Source organism: Pituophis catenifer, unplaced genomic scaffold (genome assembly GCF_029215685.1).
Source record: "Pituophis catenifer annectens isolate HBS135680 unplaced genomic scaffold, rPitCat1.0.hap2 SCAF_2, whole genome shotgun sequence".
Taxonomy (NCBI): domain Eukaryota; kingdom Metazoa; phylum Chordata; class Lepidosauria; order Squamata; family Colubridae; genus Pituophis; species Pituophis catenifer.
Window position 1 is genome coordinate 137,267,200 of NW_027256882.1, and position 26,817 is coordinate 137,294,016.

Genomic DNA, 26,817 nt, shown 5'->3' on the forward strand with positions numbered 1-26,817 from the left:
CTTTCTGGAATTGTTGATAAAAGAACACAACAACGAGTGACATATATAAGTCTGTCTGAACCCTAGTGCCCATGTCTATGTGTCCCTGTCTGCAAGATGGATGTGTTTGTTGCTTGCTTTTGAACCTCTGGACTGTACCAGCCTATGTCCTCTTCTTGACTGTTTAGTGCAGAGGTCTTCAAACTTGGCAACTTTAAGGCTGGCTGGAGAATTCTGGGAGTTGAAGGCCACAATTCTTAAAGCTGCCAAGTTTGAAAACCTCTGGTCTAGTGGGGAAAAGTCCAGAGCAGACCAAAAGACACAGGTCCTTGGAATAACATGCTCCACATGGCAATATTCTCCAGTCTCCAAGTGAAGCACCCTCAGATATTTCCTATTTTCCAAGCCTGTAGAAGACAACATGATACATACTTGACTGCATAGGTCATGCGGTCTGGCCTCATGCATCGCATCATGCACAGCTTTTGCAGGGCTGTCTTATTCTTCCACTCCTTCGGGAAAACCTCCTTTTCAGGGGTCTCTGATTCTACAAATTTTTTCCATCGCTTAGCAGAGCCTTCGATATCGCTGTCCAGGTTTTTGAATTCATCCATTTCAGAAAGTACCTGGGGATACAGCAACAGCAGATGCAGTGCTCTCTAATTCCTTGCCCATGAGTGGCTAGTTAGGTCACTTAGTTCTTATCATTCTCTATCTATGTTTTAGATGTTTTGCAACAGAAAGAAATGAAGCATCCCAAGTAGTAGTAAAATATTAGAGGGGATAATGAACTGCTTTGCATATTGTAATAGCAGCAATGGCAGACTATTATACAACCTCCATTGAGAAAAAAAAAACCCTCAGCTAGGTCCTGCCAGGAAATTCTTGCTGACCTCTTTCTTCTTCAAAATATGGAAGAGGGAACAAAAGGATCAACTCTCCTTGCCTTGGACAACATAATTAAAGAAAGAGAGGTAGAAGGAACACTGGGGAGGGGGGGGAGTGACCATATGATGTTAAGGGGACCTAATTCTGCAGGTAGTCAAATTCAGACCGTATTTTGGTTCTTTAAAAAGTTATAATAAAGGACACTTTTTTCATCTCCAGATGTACAAAGTTACTAAGGCATACTTTCCCTATAGTTTCTTTACCTTTATCCATTTAGGACATTGTCATTTTAATATAAAATATCCTCAAAAGTTAGTCAGTTCTGATGAACAATTTGTGCCTTGTAAATGACCCCCTCCCAAGTAACTTGCACTTCCCAGACATGGAAGAGGGTTTATACTTAAAGAAACAATTTATCACAAAATTATGTTAAGGAGTATGGTGTGTGTTTATCTAAGTATAACAGCTTTTCCATTGTGGTGGTCTTTAACAGGACCCAGCCATTGCTCTGGGATTAAAACAGCCCTTGGCCTAAAGATGGTCTTGGCAGCCTAATGTATTTTCCACTATGGAAAACAGCAAGATAAGGGGCTGGATGTGGACCAAGGTTAATGATACCCAACAGGATAAACTGATTTTGCCAAGCTCAGCCATAATACGACCACTAATCAATAATGAAGGGTCCACCTGCTTCTTGGACTTGCCTGAACAGATTTGAATAGTTTGGATTTGATGCAGATTTGGTGTTAGAATTTATTCAGAACTAATTCATACCTGTCCAGCCACTACATGGGTAACAAACTGCAACCACTTTTGAAATCTACATTGTAAAATCACCCCTATACCATGTTTCCCTTGCATATCTTACTCCGGATCTTTGCTGTCCTGCAAAGGACATATCTCACCTTTAAAACTAAGCATAAAGAGGGCCTACCAAAAGACATGCACTGCCTAGCTAGCACCTGATCTTGTGACTGAAGCAAATTGTTCACGAAGAAGTTTATAACTATTACGGACTCTACTACATATATGAAGCCTAGCTCTTTTCATGGCTCCCTTTAAGTTACTAAGAAGAGATTAGGCTACAAATGGTGGTTTTGAGCACACCTTAATTCCACCCCATCCTTGACCTAATAAGAATTCTACTGGAGATGTCAAGCCAGCTTTAAAGGGAAAACGCAGAAGAAAGTCTAGTTCCACTGGATTCACTTCTTTTTTAACCAACAAGACCTAGGGAAGAGGAGAAAATTAGGAATGTTACAAATGATATACTTTACTTCAAACAAACAACAGCTGCTGTGGCTTCAATGTCAAATTCATGTACCTTCCATTTTATTGATTTTCAGAGATGTTGAGCCTACATAAAAGGACATAATTTAAACCAGAGGGGGCTAGCTTGGGAATTCTGAGAAAGGTGAGCAAATGCAGGTCTTTGTATACGAGTTGTCTTCAACTTAACAACCATTTCTTTAGTGATTGTTCAAAGTCGCAATGGAACTGAAAAAAGTGACTTATGACTGTTTTTCACATTTACGACCGTTGCAGCATCTCCATGGTCATGGGATCAAAACTTGGATGATTGGCAGTTGGCATGTATTTACGATGGTTGCAGTATCCTGGAGTCATGTGATCACGTTTTTTGACCTTCTGGCACTTTATAACCATATTACTATTACAGCAGTGATTCACTTAACAACTGTGGCAAGGAAGGTCATTGTCAGGGTTCCGATGGATGCCCTAATTAAATCAAAAGCCTCAAGCCAAGTTTCAAAAGAAATCCAGTTATTTATTAGGAGTGTCATGTCGGCACAGACCAAGTGAAGCCAACTCTGACCTCACTTAATTCACGCCTTGGCTCTGACCCTATTTCCCCCTCGCCCCAAGGTGTGTCATCAGTCACATTTCCCAATGAAGCAATTTTGCAGGTTATAGAAGTCACTCCCTCCGGCCACTGTGGACCCATATTAGGTCTTATCTTGTGGCAACGGAAGCGGCGAAACGTGACTATTTCACTGCTCTCATTGCGTCTGCAGAAAATCGCCCAGCAGCTTTGTTCTGAGTGACCCGCTCCCTTCTCCATCAGGGAGCGAGGGAGGACCTGTTGCAAGGCAGTGCTGAGGATTTTGCACAATTTTTGCAAGACAAAATCACTCAGATTCGGACAGGGTTAGACTCTGACTGGGCAGGATCCAACAAGGGGATGAGAGCAGATCTTGAAGGTAACAGCTGGGTTGACTTTGATCCTGTTTCTATGGAGGAAGTGGACAGGATTGTGGGTAGACTGGGGGCCTTCACATGTTTATTGGACCCTTGTCCCTCCTGGCTTGTTGCGGCAACCAGGGAGGTGACTGGAGACTGGATCCGGGCGATTATCAACGCTTCATTGAGAGATGGGGTCTTCCCACCTTACTCAAAGAGGCCCTGGATCCAGCCTCCCTGAACAACTTTCGTCCTGTCTCCAACCTTCGCTTTATAGCGAAGGTTGTTGAGTCTATGGTGGCGTACCAGCTTCCACAATTCCTGGAGGAGACTGATTATCTAGACCCATACCAATCAGGCTTCAGGCGTGGACACAACCCGGAAATGGCATTGGTCACCCTGGTGAATGATCTCTAGTAGGCCCGGGATGGGGGTTATTCCTCCATCCTGGTGCTACTTGACCTCTCAGTGGCTTTTGATACCATCAACGATGGTATCTTACTGCGAAGTTTCGGGGAGTTGGGGGTGGGGGGCACTGTTTTACAGTGGTTCTCCTCCTACCTCTCGGGCCGTACGCAGTTAGTTTGGGTGGGGGGGGTCAGAGATCCTCCCCGAGGCCCCTCACTTGTGGGGTGCCGCAGGGGTCAGTTCTCTCCCCCCTGCTCTTTAACATCTATATGAAGCCGCTGGGTGAGATCATTCATGGTTTCGGAGTGCAGTATCATCAGTACGCTGATGATACCCAACTTTACATCTCCACCCCGGACCAACCCAGGGATGCCCTTTCCATGATGTCTAAGTGCCTGGAGGCGGTATGGGTCTGGATGGGTAGGAACAGGCTCAGGCTCAACCCCTCCAAGACAGAGTGGCTGTGGATACCGGTGTCCCATGATCTAGCTCCCTCGGAAAGGGTTCGTAATCTTGGCGTCCTCCTTGATTCACGGCTGTCTTTAGTGGACCATCTAACAGCTGTGACAAGGGGGGCATTTGCACAGGTTCGCCTGGTGCGCCAATTACGCCCTTTTCTAGACAGGGACGCCCTCCGTACGGTCACTCATGCTCTCATTATCTCTCGGTTGGATTACTGCAATGCCCTCTACATGGGCTGCCCTTGGGGTGCACCTGGAGGCTCCAACTGGTCCAGAATGCGGCCGCACAAGTAGTTACAGGTGCGTCCCGCTACTCCCATATAACACCACTATTGCGTGAACTGCACTGGTTGCTGGTGGTCCTCTGGATCCGCTTCAAGGTGCTGGTACTCACCTATAAAGCCCTTCATGGCATGGGCCCGGGGTATTTGCAGGATCACCTCCTACCGGCCTCCCACTGCCCAGTGCGCTCACATAGGGCTGCCCTCCTCCGGGTCCCCTCGGCCAGACAGTGTCGGCTGGTGGTCCCCAGGATAAGGGTGTTCTCTGTGGTCGCACTGACCCTCTGGAATGGGTTGGCCATCGGGCTCTGGACGGCCCCCGACCTCCGCACCTTCTGCACCAACCTAAAGACATGGCTCTTTCAGCAACTTCCCTGATCTGCCGTGGATTTTAACTTGGGGATTTGGGGATTTTAAATTGGTTTTTAATATTATTTAATTTTTATCTATTGTTGGGTTGTCTTATTGTTGTGAGCCGCCCTGAGTCCTACGGGAGAAGGGCAGCATATAAATCTGGCAAATAAATAAATAAATAAATAAATCTCTGTGTAGATAGCCTTGACGTTTGCTGGGTGGAATGTACTTTGTTTTGACTGAAGTGCAAGTTACTTGATGCAGCTGCGAGACCTGATTCCCCATCCAACTGCCTATGGCAACCTGAGAGGAGGTCAGGAATGCTTCATGAGTTGGCAGTCATAAAATGGGGAAAGATTCACTTAACAACTGTCTTGTTTAGCAACATAAATTTTGGGCTCAATTGTGGTCATAAGTCAAAGGCTACCTATAGTGCGATGCCCTAGAATTGAATGCATTCAGACTGCTGAAGATAATTAATAGCACAAATATTTTCTTGGGCTTTCAGTGAAAAGGGGCCACATTGGTGCTAGTAGCCATGCCAATGTTGACCTTACTTCCCTAGAGTACAAGACTTAATGAGCTTCTCTTAACTGCAACACTGAAAATCTATAGCCAAAATGATCCATAGGGTAATTGGCCCGGCATTATAGAAGTTGTTGTCAATTCTAGAGAACACCTGGCTGGATAAGAACTCTTTATTGTTTAGACTTATTTCCACTCTGCCTTCTCCTTTAACCTTTCATGGCTAGCTGCCTTCCAATTCCAGTTGCTTCATTTATGAGCAGTTTTTTCCTACATGAATTTTCTTGAGAAATTGCTTTCCCAACTTATTTTGCAATAACACTGTTCTGCTTCTGCATTCTCTATTACAGGGTAATCCTTGCCCTCTTGGGGACCTTTATTCTCATTTGCAAAATATGCTGTGGTTTGGTTCATACATCACATCACGCTATCATGTGGCTTGACTGTAGTTAAGGAACAGTGTAAATCCTGCCATTGTGGTTGATGGCTTAGCATGCTGTGTGAACACAGTCCACTGAACAAGCCATGGCAAATAAATCATGGGTCAACTTAGTTTCTAATACTATACAAAGCCAATAGCCATTGATATTTTCAATATAACAGCAACTTTTCTACACTCTTGTATCCTTTTTATCAGGCAGGAGAAAAATACTTTTTGTCATGATCATCATCCAGTCACTTTACCTGAAAGGCAACCTGGGCTAAAAAAATAAGTTTGTCTCTCTCAAAAAGTCCCCGAGCCGTGTACATGAAAACAGAATAGGTGATCTCATCTGTAAGGTTGATCACCCTGTGTTTCACATCTTCTGCTGGAGCTGTACGCTGGATAGCTTTCTCAAACACCACATTGAAAGCCTGAAGAGAAAAGAAGAAAAAGAAGCCAAAATGAGGTGTGGGTTCTCAGGCAGTTGCCTTGCTTTGTATTCTGGAACAGAAAGACCCAAGCAAGGTGCCAACCTCAAGAACATGAAGGGGTTACATAGTTGGGCATTAGCAAAACAGAAGGCCCAAGTTTGACTCTCTGGAAGATGTGTTTTTTTCCCCATTGCATCTGAGGAGTTTTCTTTCTGCTTGGCTCTCAGTCATTCTTCCTTATCATAGATAAAAAGTCCCAATGGGCAGCTGTAAGGTTTCTGCAAAAAAAAATGCTGAGAGTATCTTGGATTCCAGAAGGACAACTATTTTTTGTAAAAAAATAGAACCAATGACTATCCAAACAGCATGTTCTACTATTAGTTACCTTCAGGGAGAACTGATAGATGGGGTTGATCTTGTTCAGGTCATTTAATATAAAATACAACAGGGATGCCCTTTCTGCAGCTGGCCTGTAGTTCTCTCTGGCTTCATTAATTTGTATTTCAGTAATTTTAGCCTCTTTCACCTACAAAAATACAGAAAAAAAATATTTTTTTTAAGAATAAAAAAAAAAGAGACTACGGTGTGTGATTTCTAGTCGTGCTTTAGAGAATTACAATGTTTTCTACATGATTTCGCTTTTACTGCTGGACTGGTAAATCACATATACATTTCTCAGCGCTTTTGCTGAGGCCAGGACAGCATAGTGAAGCTGAACCAGCTAGCTTACTTTTTCTTCTATTTCATTAGCTGTGCGCTTTGTGGTCTCGAGGTTTTCTACCAAGGCTGTATCTCCTAAGAAGTTTCCTGATGCAGCAGACAGTCTAGCTAGTAAGGAATCCTCTAGTTCCTTCAGGATGATCTTGAATTCATTCTGTTGTTTTGTGAGAGTAGCCTACACCAGAAACAAAGGTGGGGGGGAAGACCTTTTGTTATTTACCAGCAAATCTCCTTTCTTCCTACAACAAAGCTAGACCATTTGCAACATAGAGCTGCAGGTTCCTGTCTTAGATGAGGCTACTGTGTAAAAAATGGGATATGAATTCTTGGATTTTTCCACTAATACTTCATACATTTTAAATACACGTTTATCTATTGTATCAGAGGTGAAGGCTGCACACCAGTGCAATCTATTCCCCTTTATAAAACGATTGGGTTGTTGCAGTCCTGGGACATAATAAACAAACATATTAAGGAAGAAGAAAATTTGAACACTTGTTTTAGATTCTCTGCTTTTTTCAACTTGGTGCTTTCCAAATATGCTGGACGTCAGCTTCCATAATCTCTGTCAATGCTGGCTGAGGTTTAATAAGGGTCAATGCACCTGAATACTGTCATATTGGATTTTGGATAAAAATTTGGTGGGTGATACAGAACATTTTGAAAAAAAGGTTGAAATTTACTCCTCAATTGTTTTTTTTTTTTTTATTTACACTTTATTGGATTTTTTTTTACACAAATAAAATATAATAACAATTCTGTTTAACATCGGATTCACAGTGTTTATACATATATACATGAAAAATTATCTGGTGTCGTTTATACTATACATTTCTAATTAATTTCTAATTAATTTCTGTGCCTTTTACTCCTTCCTTAATTCTGATTAATTTCTACACCTTTTTCTCCTTCTTTGATTCTATCATTTATCCATTCGTACCATCTTCCCCACACAGTATCATAGTCTGAATTTTCATCATCATTTATCTCATGTGTTAATTTACTTATCTCTGCACACTCTAATACTTTGCTAATTATAAGGTCATCTGGTGGTGGGTCTTTCTTTTTCCAGTATTGAGCGTACGCCAGTCTGGCAGCTGTAGCTATGTGTATTAGGAGGTGGACCTTTTCCTTTCCATACCCTTTCTTTGCCATTCCCAGGAGAAATATTTCTGGATTCAAATCGATTTCTTCTTTAATTATGTCTTTCAACCATCTCCGAATTTTGCTCCAGTATCTTTTTGCTTCGGGGCATGTCCACCACATATGAAAGAAGGTGCCCTGACCATGGCCACATTTCCAACAATTTGGGTGTACATTGGGGAACATTTTTGCTAATCTCGCAGGTGCTAAATGCCACCTATGGAGCATTTTATAATGATTTTCCTTGTATGTGGCTGCTCTAGTTAATTTATAGTTTTTATTCCAGGCTTCTTCCCATTCGTTAAAGTTCAAACTGTGCCCAATGTTGCTCTCCCATGCTCTCAATTGGTTTCTGATTGTATCCTCATCTCTTCCTCAATTGTTTTTATTGGGTATAACGATGGATTGTACAGTATCAGAGACTAAATTGATCTTGAACTTAATATCAGCAGCTAGACTGTTGGTAGCGCAATACTGGAAGAAGGACTCTTTGCTTACTATTGAAGAATGGACATTAAAAGTAGCGAATTTAGCGGAAATGGCGAAAATTTCAGCATATCTGAAGGACTATACACAAGAAAGATACATATCGGAATGGAGAAGATGGATTGATTATATTCAAAATAAGTATCAGACAAGAAAATATCAAATAGCTTATGAATGAATGTTAAACTTTATTTTAGAAGCATCATGTTATCCATAGTGGAGTTAAGGTTTCAGGGGGGGAATAGGTAGTTTAAGAATAGTTAGGCTAATTTAGCTTATGATTGTTAATTGAAATACCCTGTATTTTGCTCTGGGAAGTCTGGGGGGGGGGAGGGTGGGAAAAGGGTGGGGGGAATATGGAAAAAATTTCTTTGTAAAACTTTTCAATTAAAAAAAAATACTGTCATATTGGGAAGGCTGACTAAGATAATTTGGTTTCCTTTGGAATTACTAAAATGACTATTGCATAGTCTATAAAACTCAGAAGCTCACAACTAGTAACGATAATACCTTCAGTTCCTCTAAATCAGGTCTTTCCTTAGCAACCACAGCAGCTAAAAGCTGGTCTTCCAAGCCATCCCTGGTGACCAAGAAGTTGATCAACGTGCACTGAGCCTGCATCTCTGGCTTATAGTGGGGATTGAAGTACTTGGTGTGCAGAATCAGGCGAAAGTTGGGGTGGTACTCTACTTCCTTGTCTCCTATTTTAATGTATCTGGGAATAAGAGTTTTGAAATATGTGAAAATATTGCATAAACTAATGTAACTCACCTTTGCTTGTATTCACTATTGACGGACAGAGCTATCATCTCTGTCCCACCGTTGTTTTGTGTGGGTTTTTTTTTTTTTTTTTTCATTTTAGCTTAGGCTCGGTGATAGAAAATCAATCCTTTTTGTCTAGAACAGATGGTTCAATATACAGGGAACTGCTTATCAGGTCAGATCATCAATTCATTTAGTTTAAGACTGTCTCTATGTAGACTTGGAGCCGTTGCTAAACGCTGAGCTAGTGCTATTGACCCATGCTTCAGTTGGCAGAAAACTATACAGTTTTCTACAGTTGCTGTCTTTCTACACTGTCAATCTTTATCCTGCCCCAACCGCTTGTTTTTTGGCTTGTTGCCAAATGGTGGTATCCTGATTCCAGCTGCTCAGGTACAAAGCTATCGGTAAAGCTTTCTGGCTTTACTGTACTGTCCTCCTTTTTGGATATCACCAGCCACTGGGCAATCACATGCCAGTCAGGGCAGCGATGCAGTGATGGGACTTGGGGCAATGGCAGATGTTGGCTGGTGGTTGATTTGATGATAAGCAGCTCTTCCCTACTTATCATTACACCAAGATATCTATCAGAACCAGGAAAGCTCCATGGTAAAGCAGAATGGGCATTTGCAAAACCCAACGGCGGCAATCCAGATTGCTGAACAGCTGATCAGCGGGCTGGATAAACTATGTGGTAAAGCAAGAAGTTTGTGTTGGTTAGATATGAGACTGACACCCTTTTCTCTTTTGTAGTGCAGTTCCCCCTGATCCACAGTCAGTTTTTCTCTGGCTTCTAAGGGACTGCAGGGTAACTTGGTGATAGCTGCTGCAGCCACTTCTTTCTATCTGAAGATAAAAAGAAGGGCAGCACAAGACAGTGCCTCGAGCCCAAGGGGAAGGGCTGTGCCTTGTCAATTGGCCAATAGATGCAGGCTGTTTACTAATTGCACTTCCAGCAGAACAGTTAGCAAAGTGTATTAGATTAAAGGGAAAACACTATTAAAATTGGCACAGCTTAGGATCACCTAAGGTGGCCTTATGATCTAAGAATGAGATGAAAGCAATTATCATGAGGCCATGGCAAAAGAATTTATTATGGTTAAATGCAAATAAAGGCTTTAAGTCTGGTTGCCCTGGTTTCACAAATGAATCTTTCTGTGTCCTATTCTGGAGATGCTGCAGGTCAAACTAAGTAATTTCAGCATGGAAAGCAGATTCACTGCACTAAAGTGTAATAGAGCAGTCACTCTCCATATCCGCTCATGTTATGCAACACATCTTGGAAAAAAAAGAGATTCATTAGTTAAGGTCAATGTTAATGAGGGACATTGTGACGTTGGGGGTTGGTCATTGAAATGAAAACCCTTGTAAGTGGATCATAAGCTTCTTAACAAACAGGAAGCAGAATCACATCAGATACCTGTACAATTAGCACAGGGGGCCCCCAAGGCTGTGTGCTCTCCCCACTGCTCTTCTCTCTGTATACCAATGACTGCATCTTTAATGATCCATCTGTTAAACTACTGAAGTTCGCAGATGATACAACAGTGATCGGTCTCATTTGAGACAATGATGAATCTGCATACAGATGGGAGGTTGAACAACTAGCCTTGTGGTGTGACCGGAACAATCTGGAACTGAACACACTCAAAACTATAGAAATGGTGGTAGACTTTAGGAGAAACCCTTCCATACTTCTGCCTCTTACAATACTAGACAACACAGTATCAACAGTAGAGATCTTCAAATTTCTAGGTTCTACCATATTGCAAGATCTAAAATGGACAGCTAACATCAAAAACATCATCAAAAAAGCACAACAAAGAATGTTCTTTCTGCACCAACTCAGAAAGCTCAAACTGCCCAAGAAGCTGCTGATCCAGTTCTACAGAGGAATTATTAAATCTGTCATCTGCACCTCTATAACTGTCTGGTTTGGTTCTTCAACCCAACAAGACAGACACAGACTTCAGAGGATAATTAGAACTGCAGAAAAAACAATTGCTACCAACCTGCCTTCCATTGAGGACCTGTATACTGCACAAGTCAAAAAAATGGGCTGTGAAAATATTTACAAACCCCTCACATCCTGGACATAAACTGTTTCAACTCCTATCCTCAAAACACACACACAAAACTACACACCAGAACAACTAGACACAAGAACAGTTTTTTCCCGAACGCCATCACTCTGCTAAACAAATAATTCCCTCAACACTGTCAAACTATTTATTAAGTCTGCACTACTATTAATCTTCTCATCGTTCCCACCACCCATCTCCTTCCACTTATGATTGTATGACTGTTACTTTGTTACTTGTATCCTTATGATGTATATTGATATTGTTTCCTGATTGCTTATTGTACCCTATGACTATCATTAAGTGTTGTACCTTATGATTCTTGATGAACGTATCTTTTTTTTATGTACTTTTTTATGAGACCATATGCACCAAGACAAATTCCTTGTGTGTCCAATCACACTTGGCCAATAAAAAATTCTATTCTATTCTATTCTATTCTATTCTATTCTATTCTATTCTATTCTATTCTATTCTATTCTATTCTATTCTATTCTATTCTATTCTATTCTATCTCTCTCTCTCTCTCTCTCTCTCTCTCTCTCTCTCTCTCTCTCTCTCTCTCTCTCTCTCTCTTCTCTCTCTCTCTTTGATTTATATGCCGCCCTTCTCCGGAGACTCAGGGCAGCTTACAATGCGTTAAGCAATAGCCTTCATACTTTTGTATATTTTATACAAAGTCAGCTTATTGCCTCCAAGTTATTATGAAAATCTCTGATTTTCATAATAACTTGAATTATAGATATTCTGGAGCATTTATGATTCAAAATGTGTAATTTGAAAGAGCTATGAAGTGGAAATAATTCTGTTCTTCTATCCTTAAATAGCACTCCCAGATTCCATACAAATCTCCTGTGCTGGGAAGAGATTTAGTGAATTTCAGTTAAAATGCTTTGGGTGAAGATAGACCTAAAGTGCACGTAAAATTGCTTTGCAGCTTGTTGCTTTGTGATAGCCAGCAGGACAATAATTTTCTTCTCCTCTTGGGACACCTCTAAATGGAGTGAGACCAGTCCCAATGTTATTCAGTCTTGGTTACAACAAAGGTAAACTTTGTGCTTACAAATGTAGATGTGGACAAAAGCCAGAAAAGGATATGCAGGCCCAGTCTTGCAATTTTGGGCCAGTTTAAAGGAAAAGGGCATGAGCCCTCCATTTCTGAAATTCTTACTGCTGTCCTAAATCCACTCATGGATAACCAGAGACACTTTGCTGCTTAAGGCAAAGGGGTGTATGGTCCTCCCTCCTGATCCTAAAAAGGGGGGCAGAAACTAATTCAAATGGCAGTGGCAGCTGACATCCGGATAAGCAATGGCATATCATCATTCACCAGACTTGAAAACAATTGGCTAATTCGGGAACTAATTTGGACAGATCATGCAGTTTACACATTTTTGTGATATGAAGAATAAATAAATTAAAATTGCAGCAGTGTTAAACAGCTATAGCCCTCTGTTGGTGTTAGAGCTCTTTATTTTATCTCAGAAGGCTTCCAGATAAATATCTCTTAGACCCTAGAATGAGAGAGAGAGAGGGAGAGGGAGGGAGGGAGGTAGGTAGAGAGGTAGGTAGGTAGATAGGTAGGTAGAGGGAGAGAGATTGGTCAAAAATCACTGTTGGAGGCAGTCAGTACCTGAGGGCTTTTTGTCATACTATTCATTATCCTAAAGGTAAGGTGAGGTGGCGTCTCTGGTCACTATCCAATCACTCACAATTGTTTCATTCTCAGAGATTATTTTGTGTGTCAGCAGTTGTTTCCTGGGTTCCTTTCTCATCTACCTCTCCACTTCTGAACCCAGCTATCTCTAGGCTGCCAAAAAGGTAGAGAACAGCTTCCTCACTTTATTTGGGGAAGACAAGCAAGTGCATACATGCAGTTCTGTATAAACAATATTTCTTTTTCATTTTAGACTGTTAACGAAAAAAACAAAAAAACGTATCTGTTCTTCTTCCCTCAATAAAGTAACAGAGGTCTGCTCTCCTCTTCTTTACCAAACGGTTGGAGATAAGAATGCAGTGGCGCTGACTCTTCAGCACCTCGTGATCTACTGATCAAAAGAGAGTTGTATAGTGTGAGTATAAAGTTAAGGATTTACATTGTGTCCCTTCTTTCTGGATTATTTTGCCTGCTCTTTGTTTTAAGAGATTGCTGATCTGAGGTCATCTGCTTCTGCCTTTCTTCCAAAAAAAGTGCACATGCCCAGAACAGAGACTCTTTGACTCTCTTTCCCTAGTAGGATGCAGTTATCTATGTGTTGGCTTTATCAGATTGGTGTAATGATTACGGCGCTACGCTAGAAACCTGGACATCATAACTTCTAGATTCGCCTTAGGGACAAAGACAACTGAATGGCCCTGGAAGAGCATCACTTTCATAGCCTTAGGAAAGAGGAAATGGCGATTCCACTTCTGGAAAATCTTGCCAAGAAAACTGGAGGGAATTGTCCAGGCCAGGGATCTCCAACCTTGGCAACTTTAAGCTTGGAGGACTTCAACTCCCCAGCAAAACTGGCTGGGGAATTCTGTGAGTTGAAGTCCTCCAGGCTTAAAGTTGCCAAGGTTGGAGATCCCTGGTCCAGGCAGTCTCTGAGAATCAGCACAACTGAATGGAAGGAAAAAAAAAGTATTTACTGTAAATAAATTTGTTGCAGTAACCATAAAACATGCTTCACTAATCTTTGCTTGAATCAAATTCCCGCTCTCGGGACACCAAATGCACCAACTTCCAGTGCAAACTGGGTCACAAAGGTCAGACAACAAAGATACAACCAAGGGCTGCTATGGCTGCAAATGAAACTTACCTTCCTTTCTTGATCGTGTTTCGACCCAGCAGGGGGTCCAGCACAGGTTCTATTGTCTCTCCGATATTTTCAATAAGCAGCGTATCTCCCTCAGAAACCGCTTTTTCAATTATATCTAGGTAGCTGTACAATTGATAATAAATCTTTAGTGTGTCACACAGTCTCTTGAGAACACAAAAACCCTTCTTACACTCTACGGAAAAAGAAGTTAAGGGTGTTTTCATAATCATTTGCCATGGAGAGGCATGCTGAGAAAGGGCGCTCTATCAGGGCCACTGAAGTAGATGCAGGGGTGAAATGCTCCCGGTTTGGACCGGATTGCCCGATCTGATAGCGATGGCAGTGGGTGGTTCGGAGAACCGGTAGCAAAAATCCCTGCCACCCCCTGCCCCATGCCCAGCTGAGCCTGGCAATCATCAGAGGCTCTTTTTTTTTTTAATTTTTAAAAGCATTTTTTCTACAACCTCTTCGGCCGAAAAAATGCTTTTAAAAGTTTAAAAAAAATCCTCTGATAATCGCATGGCTCAGCTGGGATTGTCAGAGGCTTTTAAAAGCATTTTTTCTACAACCTCTTTGGCCGAAGGAAAAAAAAGAAGTTGGCCATGCCCACTCAGTCACATTACCCCCCCCCACCAAGCCACGCCCACAGAACCGGTAGTAACAAATTTTACATTTCACCACTGAGTAGATGCCAGAGCACATAGGACATGAGAGGATTCAGTGGGGATTCAAGTGAATAGACAGTGACAGACATGCACAGCGAGATAGAAAAGCAGCAATGGACTCCTCGCGCTAATGAACTGCCCAATTAGATGAAATAGCCAATTAAATACTGAGTTGTAGATTGGCTCTTTCTTGCGCTTTTCTGTTTGGTTATGCATTTTAATCATTTTATTTGTATGAATTTGTCATTGTTTTGAATGTGAGTCACCCAGAGTCACGTAAGTTAAATGGGCAATTATATAAATTTAAATAAATAAATCTGGAAGGACCCAGAGAGGAATTTGGGCAGAAGGGTTGTAAAATTTATGAAATCCACCTGAATTAAGTGGACTGGTACATAGGTTATAGCCTGAGAAAAACATCAAACAAGGCAGGAAGGCAAGCACAGCAACAAAGCCATCGAAGGAGTGTGTCCTTGGATGTGCAAAGACCTGTGAGTGACACAGTCTGAAACTAGACCAACCAGAAACCAGCTACCACCATGTGGGAATTTACATATCATAAGGTAAAAGCTATCTAGCCCAGCATGGTAAGTGATTGCGTCCACAATTGTTATAAGGAGGAGGCAGAGGTGGTATTCAGCTGGTTCATGCGAACCATTGGTGGAAATTTGGCCAAGGTTGCCGAACCGGTAGCGATGGCCAGCTGGCCACTCCCCCGAACAGGTCCCCCGGTCCCCGCTCGCTTGCCATGCCCGCCATGTTCGTCACCACCATGTTCTTCGTGCATGCACATCCCATTGCCTTGCAAGTCCAATGGGATGTGCATGCATGAAGAACATGGCGGTGATGGCAGAAGCTTTTTCCGTGACCTCCAGTACTTTTTGGCTGCCTGTGGCCAGCCGCTGCAACCGCAAAGCAACTCTCAAAGAGGTGGTGGCTGGGAGGCTTCTTTGCCAGCTGCTTTCCAGCAGCATCGGCTGGCTGGGGGCTGCCGAAAACTTCGGTCAGCTTGCCTTCCAAACTCTGGACCAGCCGCCGCGGAAGGTAAGCAGTTCGAACAAAGAGGCGGTGGTGAGGGAGGAAGTGGGGCTAGGGCCAGGGCCACTAAAGGAGGGGAAATGGAGGCCACTGGCAAAGGGAGGGTGGAGGTAGATAGGTGGACATTCCAAAAAATTTCCTATCTTTTCCTGTGGGTGGGGCTAGGTGAGGGGGTCATGTGACTGAGTGGGTGTGGGCGTGAGTGATGTCAAATTGGCCATGCCCACTCAGTCAAATGCCCCCCCTAGCCACGCCCACCGAACCAGTAGCAAAATTATTTGAAACCCACCACTAGGAGGAGGGTTGGATACAGGACATTTAATGTAGATGCAATCATCTGGATCGCATCCATTTTCTTCTCTCCTGTTTCTTGATTAGTTATTCTGATAGAGTTGGGGGAGCATGGGGGACTGAAAGGTCTTTGTGTTGAATAATTAAGCTAGGAAACTGATGAAGAATTATTTGTGGATAAAGTATCATTGGGTGTGAATTATCTTTTTCTTTTTTTTTTTTTAATTTGATTTATATGCTGCCCTTCTCCGGAGACTCAGGGCAGCTTACAATGTGTTAAGCAATAGCCTTCATCCTTTTGTATATTTATACAAAGTCAGCTTATTGCCCCCACAACTGGGTCCTCAATTTACCTACCTTAGAAAGGATGGAAGGCTGAGTCAACCTTGAGCCTGGCGAGATTTGAACCTGCAGTAATTGCAGGCAGCTGGTCTTAATAACAGGGTGCTTTAGACCACTGTACTACCAAGGCTCTTACTACCTTGCCTGTCCCAGATCCCAGAAATGTTGCTATGATATGTGTGTTTCCCACCTAAACTCCTGGCTACTGATCAAGGGTCCAGTCATCTCAAGGAGCCTGTTCCCAGCCATCCCCTAGATGTGGAGCACTGCAGGTGAGGGAAGCTGATAGTGTGGCCTTCGATGGGTGGTACAAGGAAAATTGACTGAATGCAAAGAATGTAAAGGGGCTAATTATAATACTCCCAGAATAGGTGCAAGCAAAATGAAGGTGTGTCTCAGATAAGCAGAAAACAGAGCAATTCTTGTTTTTGAGCCTGTAGGCCATTCTTTTAGAATAAAGCCCAAACTGAACAGAATAATGCTCGTTCACCTTTTCTGTCCAAGCCGGATGGCCTTCAGATCTCGCCCATGTTTGTTCTTGATCCATTTGATCCCTTGAAGCTGCGCGTCTACAATGAGTGGCCAACGTTCTGTGTTGCATAGAATTGTTGCATTTTCGGTTGACATACGGTCACTGGGGAGCCCCTGGTTGTTCCAGGTTGCTATATCGGCATCATCTGTTAACAGGGTTAAAGGATCCAGGCCAGAAGTAATAGGGATTGGTACCTATTGTAATGTTAAGATAAAAATGGACTGTCAAGATAGAAAAGGCACAGCCTGTGTTCAGCAGTAAATTTCTTAGATTTTGACAAGCATCTCTGAACATAAAACAGAACTTCACTACCTCTTCGCTTATCTGATACTATCTCACTTGTTACCAGAAATTCAAGTGTTAGTTCAAGGCAGCACTATATAGCAGCAGTTCTCTAAAGAGGCAGATGAGCAGAGAGAAAGGGATATCCAGGGAGCTTCAGGGCTCAAATGAGAAAGCCCTGTAGATTAGTTAAGGATACTCATAGGTCAGAAGCTCCTCATTAATTTAGACAAATGACATAATGGTTAGAAAGAACCATAGATTTTTTTTAGCAGGAATAGCCTGCAGGAATAACATCTTGTCCTCAAGATCTGTAATCTCTTGGATCTGCTGCACCCTTCATTGCCAAACTCTTATTTTGGCACAATGCATATATATTGGCAAAACACTTGGGGGGGATATGATGCTTCAGTATTTTTCATCCTTCACATCTATCATCTGGGAGTATGCCTTCTAGCAGGGGTATCTTGCATGCAACTCTCTCTAGGAAGGTTTGGCTGCTACTGATATTAATGTTTATATGTTTAAGGCATGAAGCAAAGATCCCTTCATTCTCCAAGGCTCTTCATCACTTCTACAGTATACTTCTGCAAAGATCACTTTGAGGGTCTACCTTTCTGTGATCAATTGTTTTAATGGGTTGTTACAAAGTGTCCTGGAGAATAAGTTGTGAATGTGAATTGTGAATAAATTGTGAACAGAAGTTATGAATGCTCCAACACTGGAAATTTTAAAGAAGATGTTGGATAACCATTTGTCTGAAGTGGTGTAGGGTTTCCTGCCTAAGCAGGGGGTTGGACTAGAAGACCTCCAAGGTCCCTTCCAACTTTGTTATTCTATTCTATTCTATTCTATTCTATTCTATTCTATTCTATTCTATTCTATTCTATTCTATTCTATTCTATTCTATTCTATTCTATTCTATAAAAGTAAAGGATGGTGTTTTCTTTCTTGGCCAACAAACCAAGAAATGGTAAAAGAGTTAGAGGTTTATAGTCTAAAGCTGGGCATAACCTGAAGAACCTCTACTTGTAACCTAAAGCCACTAGGATTAGAAGCCAGACAGATCCACTGAAACAACATTCATCTTCTGGAAGAGGCGTTCTGATAAACTTACCTTCAGCTGCTTTAAGTAAGGAGTCCAGAACTTGTCCAGTAACTCGCTCCTATACTTTTTGGTAAAATACCCAACATAGGAAACAAATGCAGTAATCAGTAGCACATCCCCGCACAGAGTCTTTCCCTGTTCACTGAAATTTTCCACCGATTCAGCCCAGCGCACGTTTTCAGATGCTAATCCACCAACAAGCCTTAGGAAACATTCCAAAAGGAGAGAAGGATCAGATTAGGAGACATGAGAATCTAACCCAACCTGGCTTGAATAGTCCAATAGAAGAAAATATATGTAGCTCAGGGTTGAACTGCAGAGTCCTTGGTGCTCTCTGAGATTTGTTGTTTACCTGCAGATGTTACATTACCTGAGAAGGTAACATCATCAGTGCCCACCAGAACCCTGGTGGCGCAGCACACTAAAGCACTGTTATTAACATCAGCTGCCTGCAATTACTGCAAGTTCAAATCTCACCAGGCTCAAGGTTGACTCAGCCTTCCATCCTTTCTAAGGCAGGTAAATTGAGGACCCAGATTGTGGGGGCAATAAGGTGACTTTGTATAAAATATACAAAAGTATGAAGGCTATTGCTTAATGCATTGTAAGCCGCCCTGAGTCTCTGGAGAAGGGCGGCATATAAATCAAAAATCAAATTAAAAAAAAAAGGTGCTAGGGAATGTGGGGCTTATAATAAACCACATTTATTCTGTACATTATTCAAAAGAGACAATAAAAAGGCTGAGGAAAAATGATCAGAACATATCCTTTCTATCAGCCTACACTCAGATAACCAGGGATTAACACCACACAAACCATGAAGCGGAAAACAATGATCTGATCAAGGAACTACCAAGGAGAAAACCACCACCAATCATACCCTATCATAAGGCACTTGGGAAAAGGACCAAGTATTTTTCCTTCATTACGGCGGATGCCCTCAGTTGCTGTGCTCTTTGGGAAAGAACAATCTGGCAATCAGAGTGTTCCCCCTCCCCCCTTCAGCTGCTGTGAAACATGATGTATAAAACCATAAACCAGTGGTGACATATAAAATTTGTTACTACCGGTTCTGTGGGCGTGGCTTGGTGGGGGGTAATGTGACTGGGTGGCCGTGGCCAACTTTTTTTAAAAAAAAACTTAAAAGCATTTTTTCTACAGCTGAAGAGGTTGTAAAAAAATGCTTTTAAAAGGCTCTGACAATCCCAGCTGAGCTGCGGGATCATCAGAGGTTTTTTTTTTAACTTTTAAAAGCATTTGCAGAAAAAATGCTTTTAAAAGTAAAAAAAAAGCCTCTGATGATCGCGCGACTCAGCTGGGCATGGGGTGGGGAGGCAGGGATTTCTGCTACTGGTTCTCCAAACCACCCACCACCATTGCTACCGGATCAAACAATCCGGTCCGAACCGGGAGCATTTCACCCCTGCCATAAACATTCTCATTTGAAGCAAGCACTTCCTGGTAAGTTCTGAAACCACTCAGGTTTCTCATCATTAAAACAGGGAGCATATAACAGTAGGATAGATCTGAGGAACACAACAGCTTTCAGCAACATTTAAATCACAACTTTTGTGAAAATCTATACCATAAGCCTTAGAGAGAGATGTGTAACTCTTTTCCTTGGTGATATACTTTGTGGCTTCTGGCAAGGGGCAGAGTGATGAGAACCAGTTAAGACTGTCATCTCCAGAGGGCCCATAAAAACAGAGAACATTGCTTGTTTATGGACCAACAGCCTTCTCCAAATGCTAACTGCAGTTTCTCTAAACAAACTATTCATCTTTGATTCATGCTTTCTCTCTTATGCAGTATTTCATTTTCAGGAAATGGTTCATAGCTTGCTGAGAAGCTGAACAATTTTCTTCTTACCAGCTGGGACTTCCAGCTGGTTTGGGAGAATCAAACTTCCTAGTGACTTCTCATACTTTCTGATTCACAAGAATAATTAAAAAAAAATAATTTTTTTTGATATGAATACATTAAGAGGTTTGAAGCTTCGGCAATCGCTGTCTGGTTTATTGTATTTAAGATTTATATTATGCTATTCTTTCTGATCTTCTTGAAATGTGGCTTAGAGACTTGGGATTCAGATAAGGGATATCATGTATCCTCTTAGCCATGATTAATTGCAAACAGTACTAGAATTTGGTGTAGCCAAATGAAGAACATCTTCTTCGGATGGTTTGTAAGAGTGAAGATATTGGATTCTGTCTCTTAAAAATTTTGGAAGACATGCAAATTAGCTGTTAGGGTTAATGATATAGGAAAACACTAACAAACCTCCTATACCGGCATGCTTTTTGAGATAATGAAACAAATACTTTTAGAAATCGAATTTAAACTCAGACCTATCCCCAAGAAAATTAAGATGGGGCACATATTCATAATACCCATTTACAAGTGTTAATCTGAATAGTAGAAAAATGGGTTGGGATTCAAATAGTGAAACTCTCTTCCTGTAACTGCTACTTCAAAGACATTGGCACCCCCCCACCCCGCCCCCACCCCACTTCTGGCAGTTTTTAAAAAGAGGAAAATCAATCATGGACCTCATGTGGTCAGGCTCATGCTGACACACGCCAACTACAGCAAATTAACCAGCATGAACGAAGAGCACCCTAGGAAGTATTCAGTGACAGTTTACCTGTTAGCCAATGAAATTACTCTGTTCGTTGCATCAGCCTCTTGCTGGCACTTGATTTTCGCAGCTGTGGCCTTTTCAAATTCGGCAGTCAGATTAGCTAAATTGGCATTTAGATCCTTTCAGAGAAAAAGTTTGAAAAGTTACGTGTATGGAAATGACGAATGAAACTGACGTAATTTCTTCCCATGTTAATGAGGCAATCGTTTGGCTAAAAGAAATTGGTTTAAATTGAGCATTTACGTACAAGCTGGTTTTGAAGGATGAGTAAATGCTGCATCATGTAACCAGATCTGACAGGGGAATAACATTGATTCATCACAGAAAAGCAGACAACAACTCATATAATTAAATAAAAAAAAAAAGACGCCCCCAGTTGTTGTTGGAAATGCTTATAAATACGCAATAATAATAAGGATCTAACATGTTTATTGAAATGATGAAAATGGTGTCATGCTAGAATCTCTGTCCCTTTTGTACGTGTGTGCAACATCACAATGTGCACAGGAAAAGGGGCAGAGGCTGTGCTGTGTGAAAATCTGCTTTCATAATCATCACCACCCCACCACCACCACCAACCCTCCTTTGTGCATGCCCCTGAAAGCCTTCTGACAGCAAATCATAATGAATGAAACATAATTTATCGGTAATTATTGCAATAATTTTGTCAAGTAAAATTGTCTAAATCTGTGAGGAAGTAAAGGCTGCAGTAATGGGTGGTGATAGATTAGAAAAAAAGGGCAAAGAATGGAAACATAAGGGAGGTTTGTAAAAACATACCCAATTTGGAAAAAGAATCCATTTGGTGTAGCGGTTAAAGGCATTGGGATAGAAACTGGGAGGCTGAAAGTCCTATTCATACAGATAATCCTCAACTAATGACCACAACTGAGTCACAAAATTTATGTTGCTACGTGAGATATCTGTTAAGTGACTGTTGCCTCATTTTACAACCTTTCTTGCCACAGTTGTTAAGTGAATCATTACAATTGTTAAATTAGTAACAAGCTTGTTAAGTGAACATTGACTTTGCTTGTCAGAAGGTCATAAAAGCTGATCACATGACCCCGGGATGCTGCATCCGTCATAAATACGAGCCAATTGCCAAGTGATCAAATTTTGATCACATGAACATGAGGATGCTGCAACGGTTATAAATGTGAAAGACGGTCATAAGTCACTTTTTCCAGTGCCATTGTAACTTTGAATCGTCACTAAATGAACTGTTGTAAGTCAAGGATTACCTGTACCTAAATAAGAGACGTAAAGCTGGTAAATGAAATACTTCTTCAAGTCGCACATAATGAAGGATTCAGAAAAAAACTATATATAACTTAGGTTCTGAACCAATCTAGTTTCAGGATTTGCACAATATATTGAATAATAACGTAACTAAAAGGAGAAAGGTTTGCCAATTATTTGAAATAATAAATGAAATGAAATGAAATAATAAAACCAAGCAGAAATATAAGTACTAACTACACCACTAAGCAACGTTTAAAATTAACCGAGTCTCACATGCAGTAGAAAAGTGCTGTTACACTCTTCTATTGAAATAGATCCAGAGCTAGATAAGCTATTGATTGAGCCAGGTTCTCCTTCACAAACTAGTGTACAAGTGGTTGTGAGTTCATGCAAAGCCTGTGCTCACGTTTCTCTTCTGAAGTAAAAGGGAGGAGAAATACATTGGAATTAGCAGATGCCTGCTTGCATTTTTATTTAAACCAGGAACTGTGGCTCAATTGCTAAACCAACCAAAGTGGCATCTGCCAGGACAGATATGTGTGTGTGTGTGTGTGTGTGTGTGTGTGTGTGTGTGTGTGTGTGTGTGTATTAAGAGGCAACATGGTGATTGTGACAAATAATCAAAGACTTGCCCATATTGGATGTCACACGCAGACACAAAAGGACAAGGACTTAATTGTGACACTACAACTACTATCTTGCCTGTTTGGAACTAATTTTGAACACTGAAATACTTTTATAGTTTGTCCCAAAATCAGAGCATATTATAAATCACAGCACTTCTTAAAAGCCAGAAATCTGTAAAACAGAGACTAAATTAATTCCTCTGGCTATGTGGAGGAAAGGAAGGGAGAGATGCTTCTCATTTAGCTTAGCAATGGGTAACATGTGTCCCTTCAGATATTGCATAACTTCAACTCCCAGCATTCCACTCCTTGGCTGGAGCTACTGCTATAGCTTAGCAAATTTTGGAAAGCCACGGGGTCACCACATCTGAACTGGGCCAGTACTGTAGTACAGTTTTCATTTCATTTCATTTCATTCCATTCATGTGCAGGAAAATTCGTGACTCAGAGTTCATGTTTATACTGGTTCTTGATCTGTATAGATACAACGGAATGTTGTTTGCATGCAATTGGTTTAATTGTGTAACTTTGGCCTAAATAATTAATTCTCTTGCTTGGCGCCAGGAGTGAATGTCAGCCAATTTGAACACTGATATCTACTTCGACAAGATGCCCTGGGGTCTGGGACATTACCCAAATGAAGTTGTAGCCTACTTACGGCAATCTTGTTTTTAATCATCGTGAGTTTGGCTTGTGCCTCTGCCAGTTCAGCATTAGCCTCTTCCAAGGCCTGCCGCTTAGGTGCCACATCACAGTAGACTTCATAGAAACGAACAATGTTTAAGCACCAAGAACATAAACCAGATGCAGCTGTAGACTTGGAGAGTATAAACTCAGGATCAAACGTTGGATCATGCTGAAATGGTCTGCAGAGAAAAGTTCACAAAGGAATATATTGCAGCTGGGGGAACAAGGACCCCTTCAAGTTTTATAAAGCAGCTTATCACTTAAATGAACAAAAGTAGTAATTAAAGTTAAAGCAGCATTACTCTAAGTATTTGCAAAAAAGAGAAAAAAAGACTGACTACATTTCTAATCTAAGTCCACCAAAGAACTACAAAGATGTCCGCTCTCGGCCCAGCAACTGTGATGAACAATGGCACACATGATGTTACAGTTCAAATCCCTGTTCTTTTGGTTATTTACATCAAAATGTTACACACCAATACGTAAATTAAGGGGTTTACAGTACATTTGACATCATAACACGGTCTTGTCAATTGATCTCCCTGTATGAACTGATCCTAGGAATTATGCTTTTTTAGCAAGTGACTCAGAGATATAGACTATTATCACTTTTCAAGGAATGAAATTGAACAAAATTGTTCAAGTCTTTAAACGCTCTGATATCAATCACAAACTGGACAAAGTGAAAGCAATTGAAGAGACAAACGTGTTCCAGGTCATCTTAGAATCAGTGCAATGACAATAAGACTGCTATAACTCATATTCTTTTTGCCACTTTTGCAACATACACATGCACACATTCATAAAATAATGTAATCTGTTGATGTAAACATTAAAAAATGTTTAAATTATGGAAAAATCATCCCTATTTACGATCTGAAGTAGAAATATTGCTCCAGTTTTTGCTCCATTGCTTCTAAATTCACAGTAAGATTTATATAACTGGTGTTTGTCTTTAAAAAGGAATACATTTGTTATTAGGAAATTACATTTAGATACATAGCCTCGTATCTGATCCAGTTATATTCTAAGTACAGTAAGTGAATGAAAGACACGTAGTCTGCTAGACAGCGTGGAGCCTGGCACACACAGTATTTACTTTATTACTGGAGGGGAATTGTGGAAAGAGGAATTGTGAGGACAAGGATTAGGTACTGGAAGTGATGGGAGTCCTGAGAATATCAGACTATCTAGTTATAGGCATGCTTGATGGTATCATAGATGGAATATAAAGACGTCAAAAAGGGGAATCCTTCCACTATAGAATAGGCTTATTATCGGTAGTGGCCGATAAGGTCAGAAGGCACAAAAAAAGCAATGTACACCGAAGTGGATCTTCCATTTTTTTTTCTTCCTCTCTCAGCAAGTCATGGAAATGTAAAAGACTGCCTCTCTCCAATGATCTGTATTCTCCTTTGAGATCCGCCTGGAAGGGCACACTTCAGGTCCTATCAATTAAAGATTGTCATCTTCCAGGAACCAGGAAATGTACCTGTTCTGTCATGGCCCCTGGGACACTATACCATCTGAAACAGTCGTGGGTTTCAAAATTTTTTACTACCGGTTCTGTGGGTGTGGCTTGGTGGGCGTGGCATGGCTTGGTGGGCGTGCTTGATGGGCGTGGCAGGGGAAGGATACTGTAAAATCTCCATTCTGTCCCCAATCCATGGGAAGGATACTGCAAAATCCCCATTTCCTCCTGATCAGCTGGAACTTGGGAGGCAGAGAATAGATGGGGGTGGGGCCAGTCAGAATTTTTATTACCGGTTCTCCGAACTACTCAAAATTTCCACTACCGGTTCTCCAGAACTGGTCAGAACCTGCTGAAACCCACCTCTGATCTGAAACCAGATTGGTCCTGACCCTGCTGCCTTTCTGGAAATTGTCAAAAACCAGTTATTTGCCAAGCATGGGGGTTAGGAAAGCCTGGGTGGGTTAACACAGCCTTATATAACTAATTTAAAAAAAAACTTTTAACACCTGCTTTTATTTTTAATTATTTTATATTATGGTTTCTGTTTAATCTTTATTTGCTACTCAGAGCTGCTGTGGTGAACTGGGCAGCTATCTATATCTAAATAAATAAAAGCAGAAAAGTCCTTCTCTACTTACTGCATCAGTCGATTGCTGCCAACACTGTACATTTAGTCGCTAAAGGCAAGAGATGCAAGAACATATTTTTCATAGAAAAAGGGCAAAATTCTGGTTACATTTGTCGCCTTTTAAGAAGGTTCCAGATTAGCTCTTAAATTAAATATAGAAATCTGAGAATTGTGACTCATCCAGTGGAGGACTGCACCTGAGGAAAATGTTAAACTCCTTGCGGGCCTGGCGTGAGAAGGAAGAAGATGGGAACAGGAAGGAGAAAATCTGCTCTGGGCACTGAAGAGAAAGATACAGCCTCACCCCAAGTCAAGGACAACACAAATGCCATCAAACCTCAGCAATGTCGGCAATAATTAACACAGACTTCTCACAGTTTCAGGGAAGAATTCCCGGACATGTTTAGAAAGACTGGGACCTTTTGCATTCAGAGCCTCTGCTCAGCCACAATTATTGGCATTTACCCCACTTTTATTTTTGAAGGTGCTGCCAGTGAGCTACAGAGAAGAAGGTTCTAAGTTTAAATCTCTCTTCCCCCTCCCCATCTGTCTCCTCTCTCTCTCTTTCTCCTCTCTTTCTCTCCTCTCTCCCCTCTCGCTTTCTCTCCTCTCTCTTTCTCCCCACCCTCCAATGCATGACCTGCCATTTCAATTTATTTCACTGTAAGAACATATATGTGTAGATGCTTCTTACCTAAAAGCTTTCAAGCAAGGTTCGGGAATGTGTTCTTTGTCATATTTCTTCAGGGCATCCAGGAAAGCATCTACTTTGCCCATCATGGATTTTGCTGCTTTCCAACTTCTGTCTTTTGGTATCTTGCCACCTGGAGCAGTAAGAATCAGAACTGCTGCTGTTACATTAACCACTGCTTCTGGAGGAGATCCAAAAGACTTCAGCTCTGTCAGGTTGTTCTAAAAAGGTAGCCAAAGATGGAGGAGAAGAGAAAGAATTTCTTAACAATGAAATAGTAAATTCCATGATTAAGAAAATAATCCATTTCCATATAAATTACAATATATCTGTGTTGGCAGAGCAGCAGAATATTACAGGCTATTGTGTGGCATTTGAGCTTGGATCAGAGGTGGGTTTCAGCAGGTTCTGACCAGTTCTGGAGAACCGGTAGTGGACATTTTGAGTAGTTCGGAGAACCGGTAGTAAAAATTCTGACTGGTCCCGCCCCCATCTATTCTCTGCCTCCCAAGTCCCAGCTGATCGGGAGGAAATGGGGATTTTGCAGTAACTGTTAATTATGTTCGAGGATCGTGCCCAATAACTCCATAGACAGGTTCTTGTTGAATCAATTACTGTTTATTA

The 26,817-nt window shown here is 41.4% G+C and overlaps 1 protein-coding gene across 1 annotated transcript in view; it reads right to left on the reverse strand.

Annotated features, from left to right (window-relative positions):
• Positions 1 to 26,817, reverse strand: part of DNAH17 (dynein axonemal heavy chain 17) — a 135,903-nt gene that overhangs the window by 14,585 nt on the left and 94,501 nt on the right. Inside the window, exons 59-70 of the mRNA XM_070937666.1 lie at positions 26,197 to 26,414; positions 23,372 to 23,579; positions 20,846 to 20,961; positions 18,211 to 18,403; positions 16,770 to 17,005; positions 13,944 to 14,066; positions 8,810 to 9,014; positions 6,681 to 6,845; positions 6,336 to 6,476; positions 5,780 to 5,950; positions 1,975 to 2,097; positions 412 to 605 (exon numbers count right to left, since the gene is read on the reverse strand). Of these exons, the coding sequence (XP_070793767.1) occupies positions 412 to 605; positions 1,975 to 2,097; positions 5,780 to 5,950; positions 6,336 to 6,476; positions 6,681 to 6,845; positions 8,810 to 9,014; positions 13,944 to 14,066; positions 16,770 to 17,005; positions 18,211 to 18,403; positions 20,846 to 20,961; positions 23,372 to 23,579; positions 26,197 to 26,414 (2,093 nt within the window). The remainder of the gene's footprint in view (positions 1 to 411; positions 606 to 1,974; positions 2,098 to 5,779; positions 5,951 to 6,335; positions 6,477 to 6,680; positions 6,846 to 8,809; positions 9,015 to 13,943; positions 14,067 to 16,769; positions 17,006 to 18,210; positions 18,404 to 20,845; positions 20,962 to 23,371; positions 23,580 to 26,196; positions 26,415 to 26,817) is intronic.